Below are 19,923 nucleotides of genomic sequence, written 5' to 3' on the forward strand. Positions count from 1 at the left end.
CAATTGTATGCGAGGTTGTTGTCCAGGTTTTGACCCAAGTTATGCGAAGGCTATGGGACATGTGTACGATTTATGTTTCAACTTTGTCTGTGCAGTTAATAAAGCTGCGTGAGATGCTGGCAAAATTCGTCCATGGCCACTGAAATGAGTGAGCGGCTTTTTACTCCAGTATGATTGTTCTTCTTCTGTCCATCGGTAAATTTTTTTCCTGAAACTACTCAACGGTTTTTTTTAAATTTTGTTTCAGCTATAGTAGAAACACGCGTTCTTCGTTATTTTTGACACTCACAACTCCTCACGCGAAAAACCTTTCTCGCAACGTGAGTGTACGTCGATTTCGGACTGAAAAGACTCTTGGTATTATTAAGGGCATTGTGACCAAGATGACGGCTGTCCTGTCACCACAGTTTTCCCATTTAGGTTCCGACTTGACCCGAGTGAGGCCTCCGTGCATATATAATTTTGGTGCGGATCGATGCACGGTGGCGCGCAACACGGAGACGAATATCTGCACCTCGACGTCACGCTCAGATGGCGCTCGATTACCCCGCTACTGCGACGATAATGGAAATGACGTTGCGTCGTAATAGTGAGGTGACGTGAACTCTCATCTCGGCGTGCAAGATTTTTTTCCGTATTAAAAGTAACGAATTACCCGTTTATCTACTGTCTAAGAGCAGAAATTAAATTGGAAAAGCATCAACAACCTTCAGAAAAATAGTTTACTGATGAAACTGAAGGACAAACAAACATAACCAAATAAAAAGCCCCATTCCTTCACTTTTGTTACAACGCAACACATCATTTCCATTGCCCGGGGTAAATCGAACGCCGATGACATTCGTCTCCGCGTAACACATCGCCGAGCATCGATCTGCACAATGACATGATTGCACAAAGGCCTCTGTCGGGTCAAGATCTTCCAGTTAGTTTTTATATTTCTTTTATTTTATGTGTGATCAAATAATGGGAACTGCACTGAAGGAATGAAAGGCGACTGAGTAGCGACGGCTTGGTGATAATGTCTTTAATAATGCCAATGATCCTTTAACGCATACAGCCCGATGTTTTCACCCCCCCCCCCCCCCAACACCCCCCCCCCCCCCCTCCAACACACACGCACACACACACCGCAATTAAGGGGGCCATTGCTTGTACCCCCCCCCCTTCATCTCTGGGACTATGTCTATGTGACGATCAAACGTGAAAGGAGGACACTTCAGATTGAGATTCACTGCTCCCAAGTCGGCATGGCCTATGAGACGCCCCCTCTCTTATATTGGTTCTAACTTGTCCCATCAGATGGCATTGGCGCATACTGCGCCTGGTGATTACACTCCGGGTGCAGTAGATCGGCCTCGTTTAGTCGCCCTGGAGAGGGAAGGACGATCAGGATGACAAAACGGACTGCATCGGAGTCTACTGGTAGGAGAGGTGACCCCCCCCCCCCCATCTCTCGAATACATTGGTTCCCAATCGTCGGTTAAAATGAGTCCGCTTAGATCCACAGTATATACCCACAGTGACCCGGACATAGTAGACCGGGATAGTAGACCGGTCTCCTCCCGAAAGAGGTATGCCGAATAGGATGACGAATGTGCTGTCTCGGTAGTTAGTCCGCCGAGGCTGACGAAATGAGCTGACATAATTACCTCTTGTGGCGGTAGTCTGCAGTTATGTACACTCCGGACACAGTGGACCGACCTCGTCCTGTCGCCACGATGAAGAAAAGGCGATCAGGATGACGAAATTGACTGCATATGACTGAGTCTATATGCAATAGGACCCATAGGCTTCTTTTCACTGAAAAAAACTTGCTACTTATCGAAAAGCAAAATGTCTGAAGGGTCAGGTATAGTCGCGTCGGCCAAGGAGTTGGGCGCAACCAGTTTTTAAATTCATCCGACCGATCCTTCCAGTCCTCGTGTTTCTTTGCGGTGAACTTTTTTTCATTCTTTTGCTCCTCTAATTTCCCGGAACTTCAAATTTATTAGTAGTTTTTATTTCTTGATGACGCAAAGTGTGGGCGACATCCGCTCTTGTCCGCGTGCAAGAGATGCGCCATGGCCGGGACAACAATAGGTCAACAATAGGGTCGTGACGAAAATAAAACATTTCTTCACTTTTATGAATGGAAAACATTTATGAATGAAACTCGACATTTCAGTACCAGGCAGGTACGTCTTCCCGAATCAGAGGCGTGGCCTTATTTGGGAAAGGGAACAGGTCGAAGATAAAGAAAAATAGTTCGTGGAAAAGAATAGTTTGAGGCAAAGACCCAGGAGGGCCACGAAGCCGCTATTGATGATGAAGAACAAATGGCCCCACGATGATAATCATTATTTTTATAATAATACCAATGCATTTGATACATACTTGATAATAACAATAATTGATAACTACTCCAGTCCTTATTAATTCATGATAATGATAATAATAAGTGGTCGAAAAAGTCCAAAAATTGATATGGGAAGTACTGTTTACGAAGATTGTCATATTGACTGTCTCTTTTTTGGCGACGCCGACGGGATCGAGACGAGGCCGGTCCTCTGCGTCCGGAGTGTACTATACCCCCCCCCCCTCCCCACCACCAACTACTCGCCATCATTGACATTGTGTGCTAGCCAACTGCCATGATGGCATCATCCTAACTATATACCCCCTCCCCCCCCCCCCCCCACCACCACCACCACCACCACCAGTCTTCTCGCTCACCAGCCCTATTAACGAAGAGCTCGCTATCAAAGCCTTAGCCTTCCCCATACTGTTTACGAAGATTGTCATCCTGACTGTCTCTTTTTTGGCGACGCCGACGGGATCGGGACGAGGCCGGTCCTCTGCGTCCGGAGTGTATTATTGTATTGCGCAATCTGAACTTTTTGGCAGTTTGTTATAGAGCTATGGCGGGAGCTGTACAAAGGGCGCGGACGCTGTGAAGTCTGGCTCCAATTATCAAACACAAGATGATACAAATTAAAAAATCAACCAATGCCAAACTCACTTAAATTCACTGTCACAACCTGTCCTTGGGTAGGAGACCTGTCCCCGATATTTCCGACCTGTCAATCAGTGACGTCACGCGCACCTGCTTAAACTTAATTGGTATCAATGCGCGTTATATTTCGGAAACCTGCAATTACGGAAAAAATTAATGTTTGTATTGATAAATAGTCACAATGTACAATTTCAGTTTTAAATCGAGTTCAATTTGTTATCTTAGGGAACAAAAATGAAAGAAATGACAAGTTTTATGTTGCTATGTTTTTCCGCGTATAAATAACAAGTTCAACAAGTCTGTAAGCAGGCCAATGTAAATCAAACTTTCGTGAAGAAACATGGTGTCCTCCCATCGAAGTTTACCAGGAAAACTTCAGGAATTTACGCATTTTCAGTGAAATTTTCGGTGATTTTTCAGTGCAGTTAAAACAAAAGGAGTGTTATTCATAGTTTGGAGGTAAAACTAGTGTGATCCGGCGGCGAAAATGGATCAAACGCAGGCCGCGAATCAGGTGGTGCACGTCCGAGAAAACTCGGATTCGGAACTTGAGAATCTGTTCAAAGTCTTGAACCATAAAGATGGCACAACCCCCGGACAAATACCGTATAGTATGCGAAAACTGCCAGCGTCCTTTTTCAAACCCCCTGACATGATGAAAGGCAATCATAGCAGGGAAGGTAGTGCTGACTCTACGACAAATAACAACTTTGTGCCAAATCAGGGACATGGTTCCCCTCTGCCATCGGGGCCCGGCCTTCAGGTTCAAGGCATCGCACATCCGCGGGCGCACTCTTCACCCGCAAGCCTTCAACAAACTCTCAGTGCTGCCCCAGTCCCCCCACAACACACAAGACAGCAAAGTTTTGATATATCTTTAGCAGCAGACTTGGACTCCAATGATCCACTACCTCCAGGCTGGGAAATGGCCAAAACTGGAACAGGACAACGTTACTTTCTGAAGTAAGTTAGTCTTTTATGGCTTCATGTGCTGTCCCACATGGTTGCTACTGAAAACACTGTGACTGTGTACCACTAAATGTCTCTCATCATTATTATACTCTTCCAACTTAATTTCAGTGTTGACATTTCAATTTTGTACCTGCACATTGATAAAAATAGATTTCCTCAACAGGGACAGATCGTTTGACTAAGGTTAGTGACGTGGTATACGGACTAGGCGCTTCATCTACCGACCACGATCACAAACGAAATGCGACAGAATAATTCAATGAATCCATTTCGGATGTTTCGGGTTTCATTTTCCTATGTAAAGAAAGACACTACCTTTAGGGGACAGTGCTTTTCCTCGTTTTTATACAGTTAGTCCTCTGTTATCAGGACACCTCCCTATCAAGGACTGGCAGCATTTTCCCGGTCGCTAGGATGTCCTTAATAGAGAGGTTCTACTGGACATGCTCTTTAAAACCGCATTGTTGAAAAGAATTTATGACTTGGACAAGCCCTTTAGGCTCTTGTTTATCAAGACTTATTTCTAAAACTTCTAAGGTGTCGCAGTTAATTAAGCCCTTTTTCAGCTCCCTCAGTCCAAGTTGGAAGGGCCATCAGTAATGTCGAGGAGCGACAGTTGATAGCATTTCAATAATGGGAAAATTATGCCAGGAACAGTCAATGTCATGAAATGTACTCACCTGACTGATGCTGCCTTTGTGTTACCATGGAAACCACATCTCTGAATGCACGAAGTAAATTATTGTGAAATTCGTTTATCTTTACATTTTCATGAAAAGTTACTAAAAATAATCATCTTTGAGTTGTGGTATGCCTCCAGTACCAAAGTATATTGATTTTTTAGAAATGCATTGAAGTGATTCAATGAAAGTGTCCTTTGACATAACGGTACATAGTTTATGTATTGTTAATTGTAATTCTTTAAAAATGCGCTGGCAGATTATCATTGTCGGATGTGACATCAAATTTGCCTATGGCAAACTTGGTGTTCATGAAAAAAAACACACAAGCGAAATGATCCGAGATATGTCTCATACAATATGCAAGAGGAAATTGGAGTTTTCAGGGGGTGTATTCTTGGTGGAGCCAAACAACCTTTGATATTGTCTATGGGAAACGTTGTCCAAAACAATTTAAACTAAAATTGTACCCATGGGCATTTTGACTTTGGAGGACAGTGTCTTCATTGGTGGATTGTTCATTAAGACAGTCTTCTGCCTCTATTTCGTGGACAAATTGTCCTTCAGGACAAAGTTAGTCATGACTGTTTATGGTAACTCATGTCCTTCATGTACATGAATAGTCTGGCTATGTCGTTCTGTTCTCAATTTTAGTCTTAAAGTTAGGAAGTTGAGGCTTAACCACTTTTTAAAAGTTCTGTTGCACTGCCTTCAGTATTTACATCCATCAACAGTAAGGCCCAATCTCTGACTTATCAGTCTAATTATAGATCGCCACATGTTTGTATGTTTATCTATCGGGCAAAACATGCAAAACAAACACAACCTCTGGGTCATTTGGTGCACACAGTTATGTAAGAGCATAAATTACCGATACCGGGTTCCTGGTACATGTCAACAACTGTGACCGGCATGTTACTTGTTTCTTTATTGAGTGTTGATCCAGGATGCTCTGGCTCTTGTTACACTTCATTTTGACATTCCTCAAATACAGGAACCCCTAGCTGGTCCTGATGATTTGATTGGCCCTCGATTTTCCTCCGTTTCTATGCGAAATGTTCATTTTTACTCCTGTCCAGTTCAACCTCTACTGTAAGTTCTGAGAAGAAAACAGGATCTTGTTATCATATTACACATGTTACAGTACATATGTCCTTCGGGGGGGGGGGGGGGGGGGGGGGGGTCCTCGGGAGTAGCTGCACAGCCTGGTTACAAATGTATTTAAAGAGTGAGAACATTGTGGCAAACTTACCCTCAAGTTCATGATGAACAAAATGAAGGTGTCACAACATCACCCTGACTCACATAGCAGTATTCCCTTTGCCATAACCACCTAATTATAGGGCTGGCAAGTGCTTTGAGTGGTGAGGTTACCCAACCAGCAACCAGATATATTTCACTTTTTTCCTGTCATCAGTGTTGGAGGAAGGACCACTAGCTCTCCCTGGCAGGTTGCCCGATTCCCAGGTTGCCCAAAGGCCTTAAAATCGACCACTGGGCCGTGTCTTCTCCCACCTTCGATCAGGTCAGTAGTGGTCTTCTGGGAGATGCCCTCCCCTCCTGGTTGATAAGTCCGCATCACAGAGAGTTTCTGTGTGAATGTTGGAAGTTTAGTCACTTTATTTCTGTGGGCAGGTTGAAAGTTTACTCACTTGATTTCTGTGGGCAAGTTGGAAGTTTACTCATTTTTTTTCGTGGAGTGTGGGGAAGTTGGAAGTTTACTCACTTTATTTATGTGGGCAGGTTGGAAGTTTACTCACTTGATTTCTGTGAGCAGGTTGGAAGTTTACTCACTTTATTTCTGTGGAGTGTGGGGAAGTTTACTCACTTTATTTCTGTGGAGTGTGGGGAAGTTGGAAGTTTACTCACTTTATTTCTGTGGGAAAGTTGGAAGTTTACTCACTTTATTTCTGTGGGAAAGTTGGAAGTTTACTCACTTTATTTCTGTCTGCAGGTTGGAAATTTACTCACTTTATTTCTTTAGGTGAAGTGCACTACTTCTTGATCCTTCTCATTCCCAATCTTATCTCCCATCATAACAATGCTGGTGGTCGTCACAAACAAACAGATCCACTTGGTGAAAGGAGCCCACACACAATACTTCTGAGTGTCCCCCAAGGCAATTTCGGAGCGTTTTTCTTGGAGTTGATTGCACTCGGTGTTCCTGTGTTTAGCAACTGTAAATTAAAATAAACGATAAGCTAGCGGCATTGCGGTACTTTCATTGATCGTTGTGATGTCTGTTCACATCCCTTGGAGAAGCTCACTTGATGGGAGTGTGATGGGGACGGTAGTTGTGTGATGGGCGTACCTGGGTGGATGTTAAAGTGATCCTATCCCAGCCTTCTGGTTGTGACTTTGTCCTCATGAGAAGACCAACTTCAATTTTAACACTGGTCCAGGTGAGAAGACCAACTTACAACAATCTGATAGCTATTTAAAAGTAATCTTATCCCTTCTGGTTGTGACTTTATCCTCATAAGAGGACCAACTTCACATTGGGTGCTATTTCTAAGTGACCCTATCCCAGTCTTCTGGTTGTGACATTGTCCTCATAAGAAGACCAACTACAATTCTCAACGGTCTGAGTGCTACAACATGTATTTCAAAGAGATCCATCCCAACCTGGTTGTGACATTGTCCTCATAAGAAGACCAACTTCAGCTTCACAACAGATCGTGTTGGGATAACAGGTTATAACAGTTACTGGGAACAGGACGAACATGTACATGTAGCAGGTGCCATTTTCACTGTATTGTGGTAAGACAAACTACAATGTTTGTACATGCATGTAATTGCACTCGTTACAAGGTATTCTCATTGTAGAAACCCTGTAATTACCAACCTAATAGGCCTGATTGAAGTTCCGAGAAAGAGGAGCTAATTTTGTCGAGAATTCTAGTGCAGTATGTGTAGTAACTCTACGCAGGAAAAATGCAAGAGTTGCCCGGCTGTCGGTGTCAGTCAGTCAAACCAGAAAGATGGTGTGTGCCAGTGATGATAATGATAGGGTGGAAAAATGTTCAGATGGCGCGCAGAGGAATGCGTATCAACCCTGTCAATCTGTTCTTCGGAGCCAGAGCAAGGTGATGAGACGACTGGCGATCTTCAATCTAAAAACACCCATGAGAGTTCATTGTCTTTGGTGAACTCTTGTTGGGTTTTACGCACCTCGGCGTTCGAGGCTAATCTGGTAGGCAGTCAAATGAATATTCATGGATTGGAATTGATCAAATCGAAATTGACCTCCTGGTTCAATGTATATGTATTCATGTAATCTTTTACACACGCCATTACAATTTCATCTTTTACACACATGCGCATGTACATGTATGTTATAGCTCATCATAAGGTGTGAATACAATAGGAGACCTACATTAGTAATGTAATCAAAAGGTCGTTCCAAGAAATAAAAGATCTTCACGCAACATGAACATGTGATTAATAATTCTTATTAGGAGTTGGTCACCAACTTTTTAGGCGGCACCTTGTTGGAAACTCCCTTCCTGCAGTCCCAAGCTTGTTCGTTCAGTTGAAGCCTTTCAAAAATCAAATTGCTTGCAGTAGATCAGGAGGTTGCTGGTGGTGTACCTCGACAATGATACATGTGTGCCAGAATGTGATATCAGATGGGGGTACCATTGTTGTTGGACAAGGTCGAAATTGTTATCTGTCGCCAGTATGTAACACTTTGTGCGGTCAATGAATAGCAGTAGGTCATGGTCAGTTTCAAAGACGCTGGGGTAGGCCCTTGTTGGGAAATGATGCGGGTATAAACATACTCTGAATGCATCACAGAACGCTGGCTCAACATATACGCATCTCGTATTTCACAAACAACGATATCTCTGTGAATTTTTTTACACAATTGCTGGATAAGGAGCATTTTTTCCACTCCAGTCGATTCATTGACATTGATTCCTTGGTTTTTTGTCACAACCATTGAGAGCACCTGGTCCAGCAACTTAGGCTCAGATTTTAAAAACTGGCGTAATCAGATACTGCAATATGAATGATTGAAATGCCAATCAGTAATAAAATTTTCCATGAATGAATCATGAATATAAAATGAAATTTTTCGAAAAATATGAACTTTTCTATCTGAGTTTACAGTATGTTATCAGTTGTATTCCTTCAGTGGACTAGAGATGGAATATTTGGCTGTCTGGCGACAGATATTTCAGACATTTTAGAAGCTTACGGCAATTAGAACATACTTGTAGGAGCAAATTTTGAACAATCACTGTATGATGTGGGAACCCTCACTACTCCACACCTGGTGAAATGAATCTTTGGAGTACGTCATTACGGTAGTCCATGAGTACTCCTTCTCTCAAACCATTCATGCAGCTGCGCTTTGAACAAGACAGAAGTGGGTTAGGGGTCCACTTTGCAAACGTGGCAGAAGTTGAGTTCGTGAGTGTGTGCTTCAATTGGCCGCCACTTTGTGACTCGGTGATTTTAAAGGTTTTTGAAGGGGTGTCTCCCCATCTCTCTGGCACAGGTGGTGAATTCACACAAGAGTTGATAATTTGGAAAAAGCTAATAGCTTGTGTACAACAATTTACAAAGTATACATGTAGTTGTGTACCACATCTTGTCAGATGCAATGGTTTTGTATGACATTAAGCCTCGACTTTAAAACTTATTGGAGTACACACTTTGGAGCCATTTTGGTCTGGGGTCATGGTAGTCCAACAACCACATCATACCCAACAAGTCCCAAATTCTCAGCTATGGTAATAGATCAAATGTTGAATCTTGTTGAAGAGTCGTTGCACTCTCAGATCCTTGTGTGTCAAGATGCAAAGACTGATAGTGATACATGTTCTTCAGTAATACAGGCGCTCAGACGTGGCGAGCTTGTGAAATAGGCCTACCTTTACAATGCTTGCCAACAAGATGGAGTAAACCCAGAAGGTACATTTGTATCGTTATTGTACATGTGTGTGTACACACTACACGCTCATTAAACCGATTCTTCTTGCTCAACAAGAGCTCAGCGTGAATGGTTGGCAAAGGCTGGAGCTGGTCCAGCCTGAGTTATTAACTGTAAGAAAGCGTTTGTTACGTTCGTGTGATGTATACCAGAAAAAAACGCATTTTGAACAACTCTTAAAGCGTTTCAGCAGCTTTGTATATCGCACATCTCAAACAACACCGATTTTATTGTATTTTTTTCCAGCCATGTTGACCAATCGAAACATTCTTAGGACAACGGCAGTATCACTTTCTCTACAGTTGACCAGTTACGAGGACATGCTCCCACCTGGTCACAGGTAGGAACAGCAGTTGCTGACACCAAAAATTCTAACAAACTTCTCTTTTATTTTTCAGCCATGTTGACCAAACCACAACGTGGCACGACCCCAGAAAGTCTCAAAGCACAACTGCACTGAATCACTCCTCTCCAATGTCTCCACCGTTGAACAACCAAATCGGGCCATCACTCCCGCCCGGTTGGGAACAGGCCCAAACTCCTGATGGTGAGATTTATTTTATCAACCATGCTGAAAAGGCAACGAGTTGGTTCGATCCACGGTTGCGTAAGTATCCGTACTGACTGCTGACATCGTTGTACGTCTTAGAATTTAGAACGACGATTTTTGAACACGCATGTTTCTAGACCATCACTGTCTAAGGTACTTTCTTATAGATACTTAAAAATTGATTCTGTCACACAAGTGTTCTTGAGCCTCCTCTCGGATACATGGCATCCATGGGTCTGTCCCGGTGTAGAAGAAGCCTTCTTGCATGCATGGTGGCCTGCGTTTATAGGAACACTGCTTTCAAGGGAACTCTGCATTTTAGAGAACACTGCATTATACTAACTTTCATTTTCGGAATCTTTGATGTTCATGAGTGTTGCTTACATTGTAATTCAAAAAACTTTCTCATACCGGTAGTGAAACATGCGTGTTGAAAGTCCTAACCAATGTTTTACTTAGGCTACTGTCTAACCTCTACTGCACGAAACTTGCCAGGGCCGGTTTTGGGTTTTGCTCCTGTCCTGTCACGCATTTTGCTTGCCGGAGGGTTTGGAAGTGGATGAGCTGAGTACTTGATATGTCACAGGAAAACAAGTGAACCAGACTGTTAAAGGCAGCCCGTAAAAAACATTACGATTGCTGTTCCCACTGCTATTAACGTAGAAACGGTGAGGGTTATCTGATGTCAAGTTGTCCTTCATCAACCCTCAATAGAAATTGACCCTGATCATACAAAAAAATCAATATTGACGCTAAAATTGTCTAAAGAATTGAACTTTGAATTTGAGATCAATCATAATTGTCTTATTATGGAATATTTGGAGATCGGCAAACATCGTATGACGCTCTATCAGTTCAAAGTGAATGGTAGACAAAACACAGCGGCTCGGCAAACAGGCTCATCTGGTCAAATGGGTACGAATATATAGATAGGACTACCCATTGCTGGTTTAACCCATTAACCCTTTTAAAACGACCAACGTCAAGATGTACCAATAAAATCAAAGCATTTGATGCAAAGTTTTTCAAGAATAATTCTATCGGTATAGTTTCTCTAAGATGCGCGTTATTTGTTACTTCTTCACCACGCACGAATCTGGCATTTTTCCGACAATATCCCTTACTCCTTTGCTCCCCCTCCACAAAATGAGGGGCATTTTTAGTGGGCTTTTCATGGCCATCTGTGTGCATGTATGTGCACTCTCTGTGATATGATTCGTACATGCGTCCTATTCAACTAGGCCTACTGTAAGTCTGTTCTAAGTGTGTTGTAAAAACAGTTCTGTCTGGGACAAGCAACTATTAAAAACAAGTTTTGAAATGTCAAAGGTCATCCCCGTTCTAGTGGTCTAGGGTATCCCTGGGGCAGCCGGGTGCCTTAATTGCATTTCATTGTTGCCTGCACAAGTGTAAAATGATAGTTTGGGCTTTGTATTGTATACCTTAAGTGAACATGTACCTGGATTTAGAGATGCAATATAAAACCATTGTCATGCATTATGCGCAGTATAATAGACTAGCATTGTACCCGTGGCGCAGGCAGGTTCAAATGGGCTATACCTTGAATAGATTGAATTGCAATGAAAATATAATGCAATATCAAAGGAGCAATATCGAAGAGACAAATCAAACCAACCATTTGTCCACAGACTCGGACCCTGTGGCGTGCTGTATGCGTGCATATAAAAGTAAATCAATTGGTCCGAATGAGATGATGAGGCAATGTGAATATACCTCGTTCTTTAGTCAGCAATATGCCCATTTTTATACGGAGATGAAGGAGAACCCAGATAGGCCTTCACATGTCGGCCTCCAAATGGCTCGGACCAATTGCACTATCACTACTAAAACTTTAAAATGCGTGCTCCTCCTACATGTAGCATGATCTCGGGCAAGGCACTTAGTCGACAGGCAAGCTAGAAGTTCAGCACCGTGAGCAGCTCCTTGATAAGGCCATGCCAAGTTCAGAGTGCCTCTTCAGATACATCAAGTTTTGAAAGCTGTGGTGAGCACATAAACATACCATTGTAACCTTTAATTTGAAAATCCCTTCATAATCAAGGGCTAGCTCTAGCTAATACAGTACCAATATACGATAGACCATCAATTTGACCCCAGCTCCTTACTGCGGGAAAACCCAAGTCCAGCAACCAAAAGTATCAAAATACATTTTTGTTTACATTTGAACTGCACACATGCGTTTGTTTACAATTTCTTTCCCGCGAAATCTCGAAGATCAGGTGACCTACAATCGTGGATTGAAAATAACATTAACCTTGGTTCAGCAGGTCAACACGTGTACAGGCTGTTCCAATCATCCCCCTACAGCCAGCCGTTCAACAGGTAGTGTTAGTCACCCCACAGGGAGTGCAGGTGATTCATTAATCCCCTGCATAACTGAACAGCAATGGCTTGGCTTTCGTGAGTGATAAGGAGAATTGACCGTGTCCGATTAAAAATCCCTCATTACTGCTCCGCTGAAGTAAATTTCCGAAAATAAACATGACGTTGCATCAGGATAACATATCACCTGCAAACGTGCAAAATTTCGAGACGAAACACGACCCCCAAATGGCACTTTAGCGAGCCGCCTTATAGTATTATGATATAGATTTGACCTGTTGTGGCCAGGGCGGAAAATATCGAATGATAAAATGTAGATTTGGTAGAACGGAGAAGTTGCCATAAGATGGGGTGACAGTGGCCCAAAGTGGGGTGAAGCTGACCCCCTACAGCCCAAATAAGACTTTGGGACTTGAGATCGAGTACTGTCATAATACATACTAGCCTCTTAGTTTAATCTCACCACCCTCTTCCAATCCAGCTCCAAATCTCCAAAGACCAGGCGTGCGGATACAAAGTCCGCCGAGCCCCCAACAAGCAGTACAACAACAACAACAACAACAGCTGCAGCGTATTAATGCCCAGGTTGAACGGCAGAGGGGGCTCAAACTCGCGCAGCTGCAGCAGGAAAAAGAACGGTTACGGAAAAGACAAGAGGAACTTTCTAGACAAGTAAGTAGTTCTTTGTCGACGATTGGACTCCCCGATTCCCCGGTTCTGAGAGGAAAAGAAATCTAACGATCGCACTCACAGAGTTAGTCAAAGTTTGGAGAAGCCGACACCTTCCTGACCTGTCACAGATGAGAAGCAATAAAAGTGGATGCAGCTTGTGGATTGTCGGGACCATACATGCAAAGTTTATGACAAACGGTTGACAGCTATTAGTTTAGTGACACCAAATCTACTTTTTCATTGCCTGTTGAGCTTATCGTGTAATAGCTGTAGATACTCTAGTTTCACCAATCTAAGACTGGCTCTGAATCTTTAATTCAAGCCAGATGGCCGTTCAATACAATTCAACATGTTTGGGTGGACCATGGCTAAGTTGTCTAGTGGTCATGATGTCATGTTCTGGAGTGCCCTTTGTTTCAATTTTGTGTCTTAGATCAGTGAAACTAGAGTAAGTAGATCCTACGCTTGTTGCAATGTGGATGACCTCATGTTGTAGTTCTTCCAAACTATTGTTATGAAATCTTAGATTATCCTGCCTGATTTTGATTTGATCATTAGCCACATTAGATTGTTTTCTTTGCAGTTGTTACTTTACAGGTCATTTATTCTTGATTGTGAATCGTTTGGTTGGACCCCTTGTTCATATTTAGCATGTTCCCTTATCAACCCCCAGCCACACATTGTAGACAAACGTCTGATACCACCACGATGTTTTTTTAGCCAGCAGATTCGATTACCTCTCACACAATTGGACGAAATAATCGCCAATCAAATTGGATGTCGCTACATCCGGAATACAAAGGATTTCACAGTAATAGGATGTTCAGATTTAGCCTCGGACAAAAGGGCTGCAACACTTTACAAAAGATATGCAACAATGGGTCAGAAAGGTGAACTGTACTGTCAGACCCTGTACTGGCTCTTTTGCAATATTGTGTAAGGGCTTTAAAAATATTACCCTAGAAGATGCAGGGGGTAAACTGATATGTTGGTTTCTTGGCAAGTTTGAAAAAAAGTAGTTCCAATTGGGATCCATTAGTTTGGTTCCTTGAAGCTGGTTGTGTTCATTCTATTCGAACCATGATACAGTTGAAGTTGATTTGGACGACTTTGACTGTTCCAGTTTCTTCTTGCTGCAGCTCTGTTAAGTTGCTCCAAGACCAGCTTCTTACTGCAGCTCTGTTAAGTTGTCCCACGACCAGCTTCTTGCAGCTCTGTTAAGTTGTTCCAAGACCAGCTTCTTACTGCAGCTCTGTTAAGTTGTCCCACGACCAGCTTCTTGCAGCTCTGTTAAGTTGTCCCACGACCAGCTTCTTGCAGCTCTGTTAAGTTGTCCCACGACCAGCTTCTTGCAGCTCTGTTAAGTTGCTCCAAGACCAGCTTCTTACTGCAGCTCTGTTAAGTTGCTCCAAGACCAGCTTCTTACTGCAGCTCTGTTAAGTTGTCCCAAGGCCAGCTTCTTGCAGCTCTGTTAAGTTGTCCCACGACCAGCTTCTTACTGCAGCTCTGTTAAGTTGTCCCACGACCAGCTTCTTGCTGCAGCTCTGTTAAGTTGTCCCACGACCAGCTTCTTGCAGCTCTGTTAAGTTGCTCCAAGACCAGCTTCTTACTGCAGCTCTGTTAAGTTGTCCCACGACCAGCTTCTTGCAGCTCTGTTAAGTTGCTCCAAGACCAGCTTCTTACTGCAGCTCTGTTAAGTTGTCCCACGACCAGCTTCTTGCAGCTCTGTTAAGTTGCTCCAAGACCAGCTTCTTACTGCAGCTCTGTTAAGTTGTCCCACGACCAGCTTCTTGCAGCTCTGTTAAGTTGTCCCAAGACCAGCTTCTTACTGCAGCTCTGTTAAGTTGTCCCACGACCAGCTTCTTGCAGCTCTGTTAAGTTGCTCCAAGACCAGCTTCTTACTGCAGCTCTGTTAAGTTGTCCCACGACCAGCTTCTTACTGCAGCTCTGTTAAGTTGTCCCACGACCAGCTTCTTGCAGCTCTGTTAAGTTGTCCCAAGACCAGCTTCTTGCAGCTGTTAAGTTGTTCCAAGACCAGCTTCTTCTAGCACTATTCAGTTGTTCCATGGCCAGCTTCTTGAAGCTATGATCTGTTGTCCCAAGTCCAGCTACTTACAGACTTACAGCTCTGTTCGGCTGTTCCCAGACCAGCTTCTTCCAACGATGTTCAGTTGTTTCAAGACCAGCCTCTTGCAGCTCTGTTCAGTTGTTCCATGACCAGCTTCTTGCAGCTCTATTCAGTTGTTCAAAGACCATCTTCAAAATCATCATCTGATTAGAAACGACCATGGAAATATCTCCTGGTTCGTATCACAGTACTAAAAAGTTTTGAGTTTCTCCGTGGGCGTGTAGGCCTAGTAGCGCGCCACAAGTTTATTTCTCTGCTGAGCGTGGTTCAGCTGGTTCAAGATAAAACTCAATCAGTTTATGTCCAATTTGCTGCTTAGAGCTGTTGTTGCCCACCTGTCTTTATTTGTTGATTAAACCTTCTCAAGGTTATAGCGTACCTGTTTACTGGGGCCCCTCAAGGGAGACCCATCATGAAATTTGTTCATCCTATCAAATCGTCTTTGATGGTTGTGCTCATTTTAATCATCTTCAATCGCTGTGCTATTTTTCATCGGTCTTTAGTGGTTGTGCTCTTTTCCATACGTTTGTTTTGATGAAAAGTTGCCACACATTGAGGGTTACTCAGCTCCTGCGCTGCACCTTCTTTTGACAAGCTTTGATTGAAGAGCCACAACATGTTTTTAGTGAGGGTGCAAGAGGGATGCCCGATGTAATTTGGAGGGAACCTTTGTATCTTCAGTCGATTGAAAAATGTTGGGCATGATGATGTTGGCAATCTGTCCACTTGAGCAATGTTCCTCCATCGGCATTCGAGTACGAGGGCGTCAAGAGTGTGACTTTCAAACAGAAATCACAGTGGGAAAATTTCTTCCTGTCTGCCCGCCCTCAGGCAAAATGCATTCCGTCTTAGGTTGTGCTGTGCCAGCAAAGTACGAGGACATGTTTTCATTATTTTGAAACAAAACATGTTCATGTCTGAACTATGCTTGGTATTACATGTACATTGGCGTTAACGTGTTCTCTTATACGTAATACGTGTACTACCTTTTGTAATAACAGTTTGGCTTGATTAGCTCCCACCCCCTTTAAAGGGGGCAGGGACATCGAGAGATGCCTATTTGTATGAAAAACAGTCTGAGCTTCTAAAATAGAAGCACTGATTGCAGAGGAGCTTGAAAGCGTTTGTAGAAGGTCTGTTTGTAAAACTTTTTAAATGAAAAAAACTAGCCCAGTTGAGTTTTATTTACATCGAATGTTCAATCGGGTTGTTTACGTCGGTTGAAACACATGCACCATATTTGGGTGACTCAAAGTCCCCAATAACAATCTCCTTTATAGTCTGACAAAACAGCATGCAAGGCCCATTGTGTTAGAATATAAACGTAAGCGTACACATGTATGTACGCTATAATTTAGGCACTCATGTAGACCCTGCATTACAATAGAAGTAGGCCTGTTTGTATTGTGATTCATAGTAGGCCTACGGAGTACCAAGTACGGTAATTCAGTGGAACCTCCCTAAGAGGACAGACACCCTCTCTACAAAGGACACTAGTTTTGGTTCCAAATTGGTGGTTTCCATTCAATTTGACCTCTCTTATCAGAACACCTCTCTGTTAAGAACCGCATTTTGTCCGTCTGAGGGTGTCCTTAATAGAGGGGTTCTACTGTACATAACTAGAACCTCTGATACAAGTGTGTTGTCAAATATATTGGTTCATGCACAACAGTGTTTGTGGTTGAGGTTTTGGTTGCAGAATTGAAATTGTTACAGGCAGCATTGGTAAATTCCTGGGGTCTCCTCAATAGAGAGGTTTAATGTTTTACTTGGCAGTTCCATCATGAGCCAAGACCAGGCCTTGCGGTGCCCTGGTCATGTTGGTTAATGAGCGCTAATGACCTGGATAATTTCAACTGTCATCAACATAACCTCACACGTAGGTTATTAAACTGATTATTTACTGACTTGGTGTCAACTGGAAGCTATCGAAAAGATGCAGTAGGTCCCTATTAGAGATCATGATACTTCCAGTGCCTTCCCACTGCACTTGGAGGGAATATCCTTCCCCAAGGCCGGGTTGAGCAAGGGCTGACAATATTTTTGGCTTGCTCAATGAAATGATGCAGCAGGCCCTAACCTGAGAGCATGATCTTCTTCTTCCTGAGTGGTTGCCCTGCATTTGGAAGGTATTTATTCTCCAGGGAGTATTCCTCCCCCATTATGGTTAGGCATTGCTGATGATATATGCATAGGCTTTCAGATTCGGAAGAGATGAACCAAATCACACTACTCTTGGGCCCGAGTTAAACTTTACCTCATCCACTCCATGGTAGTCTGGTACTGCACTTTAGATAGGCCTACTTTCTATCAACACTCGAGTAAATCATCTTTAAAAATAACCTGAAGCTTGGACTTGTTGATGGAAGTGTGAGTCAGCCGTTGTCAGCAGGCAACTGGAAGTGGTCAAAGATACCATGAGTAGGTTGGGTTTATCTCTCGATTACTGCAGAGTCCACCACCCACACAGGCCTGCTGTCAAGTGGCGCTGGCCTGGGGCCAAGCTTTATATGTGGGTCAGACAAAAATTGAATGTCTTCGATCTGTTTCTTGAATTGATCGATGAAATTTCTGGTTGATGCCAAAAATGGCCTTCAGTGGTAACCACTTCTCCCTCAACGACGATTGTCAACTTTGACAGGTTTCTTTGCCGAAGATCTGCTCTGATCAGCCTCTTCTTTGACGAACATTCGATCCCCTAGTGGTACCAAGCATGATGAGTCTTGGCCAGTTGCAGCATATCACCCCTGGGCGGGAGGGGAAATATGATAGGCTTCGAAGTAATGGATGATTGGGTTTACATGTCTGGGCCCAGGGTGAGTAATCATGAGTCTTCCAGCGAGCGCAGGCTCAAGTCTGGGATTCACGGAGGTTCTTCTTTCCAGTCTCAGAATGGCCTATGTTGTTCATAATCAGACAGTCGTCCCCTAAACCTCTCATCCATGGGAGATCGATGGTGTACAGGCTTTAAGCTCCCTTAATATCATGAACTGAGGGTCGCTTGAGTCTCAGAATCAGTGTCGTTTTAAGTGCCCTTGAGCAAGGTGCTGAACTCTAGACTGCTTCTTCACCCAGGTGCTTAAATGGGTATGTCTACTTTAGGTACAGTGATACTTGGTCCTTGAGCGTCGATGTGTGCAACGGGATGAAATATTCCCAGAAAGTTCAGCTGGTACAGAAATTTTCAGGCCACTGGCAAGCGAAATTACTGTCAAAGTGCGCAACTGTATAAGCCCCCCCCCCCCCCCCCCCCCCCCCGTATGTGACAAGAGCAACCAGCGTGACAAGACCTGCGCTTTATTGCTGTGCAAACTCACCACAACAGGTTAAACAAGAAATCGATGCTCTACATCTTGATGGCAAGCGCGCTTTTCAGTAATGAGGAAACTTCAAGGTTGCTTAAGAATGAGTAAGCAATTCGAACATAAGTGCACAGGTACTCGTGTATGCAAGGAACTACACCTGAGTGTACAGGTGGTCCTGTCTGCTTGGGGCGGAACAGACCTGTACAACTGAATGGTTGGCTGCTTTGGAGGAGAACTCGATACTGTGCGGGAGAGATTCTGATTTGCATGGAGTCTCACTGGTCATTTGAACTTTGATTCCTCGGTTTGAATAGATTTTGCTAAATACTGCGCTTAGTTGATACTACAGTATTACTCTATTAAGGACACCCTCGGGATTGACAAGAGCTGTCCTTAAAAGAGAGGTGTCCTGATTAGAGAGGTCAGGTTGAATGGAAACAACCTATTTGGGACCAAAATTAGTGTCCTCAATGGAGAGGTTTTCCTTTATAGAGAGGTGTCTGCTAAGGGTGGTTCTACTGTATATTGGTTGCTGTTGGTTTTGGACTGGCATTTCGATTGATTTTTGCCACATCTGTACGCAGGGACGTTTGAATTTGACGCTGTGTCGACATGCACTAAACTATTTGTAGAATTCGGCGTTGAATTGTCTGTGGCTCTCCTCCCTGACATGAGGAGGAAGCCGTTTGGAATTCATCTCTCAAACGTGATTAGTACCCAACCAATTCAGACAATCGACAGACCCATGATGGGATGTCATGTAACATCCAACAATGTCTTCAAAGTATTAAGAATCGTAAATCATATCCAATTGTATCGACTCTGATATTAACCCCAATAGCAGCCGAAGAAAGATCTTACGTGAAAACATCTGACGTCAGTATAACCTTGTACACTTTCTTCAAGGTTCTTGGTCAGAAAAAAGCGTTGGGTATGCGTATCTATGAACAGTGCGTACGTTCAGTCGGTTCCACTTTTCGACCTCACCTTCATCGAAGTCGGAAGCGCAAACAATGGAACTTTATAGTAACTTTGAACTACATAGATTCATCCTCACGATATCGCCGTGGATTGGCGTGTGGCCAGTACGGGGCTTGTGAAAGGTAGAAATCATGGGTTCGCTTAGGAGAAAAATTTATCCTTGGCGATCCTGCAGCTATGTGGCTAATGGCTGGTTGGAAATAATTGTGGGGCGGGTTTTCATATTTTTCACTTCATCATGTTCATTGAGATTTAACGACGTTTTTCATTGAGTATAAAATGTAATCCTCGAAGACGGAGTCAGAATTGTCTGCAGAAAACGATTTGTGAAATCTCATTCGATGCAAGGTTGGCATAC

General features: G+C 43.3%; 1 protein-coding gene across 4 annotated transcripts in view; it reads left to right on the plus strand.

Annotated features, from left to right (window-relative positions):
• The first annotated feature begins 3,307 nt into the window (after positions 1-3,307).
• LOC135494981 (transcriptional coactivator YAP1-like) overlaps positions 3,308-19,923 on the plus strand; it is a 35,977-nt gene continuing 19,361 nt past the window's right edge. For 3 of the 4 annotated variants that reach the window (XM_064783358.1, XM_064783361.1, XM_064783359.1), the window contains exons 1-3: positions 3,308-3,958; positions 9,985-10,193; positions 12,961-13,151. In XM_064783358.1, coding sequence (XP_064639428.1) covers positions 3,483-3,958; positions 9,985-10,193; positions 12,961-13,151 — 876 coding nt within the window. In that variant the 5' untranslated portion in view covers positions 3,308-3,482. The remainder of the gene's footprint in view (positions 3,959-9,984; positions 10,194-12,960; positions 13,152-19,923) is intronic. The other variant, XM_064783362.1, reaches the window with a different exon arrangement.

The sequence above is a fragment of the Lineus longissimus genome, chromosome 10 (genome assembly GCF_910592395.1).
Source record: "Lineus longissimus chromosome 10, tnLinLong1.2, whole genome shotgun sequence".
In the NCBI taxonomy this organism is placed as follows: Eukaryota; Metazoa; Nemertea; class Pilidiophora; order Heteronemertea; family Lineidae; genus Lineus; species Lineus longissimus.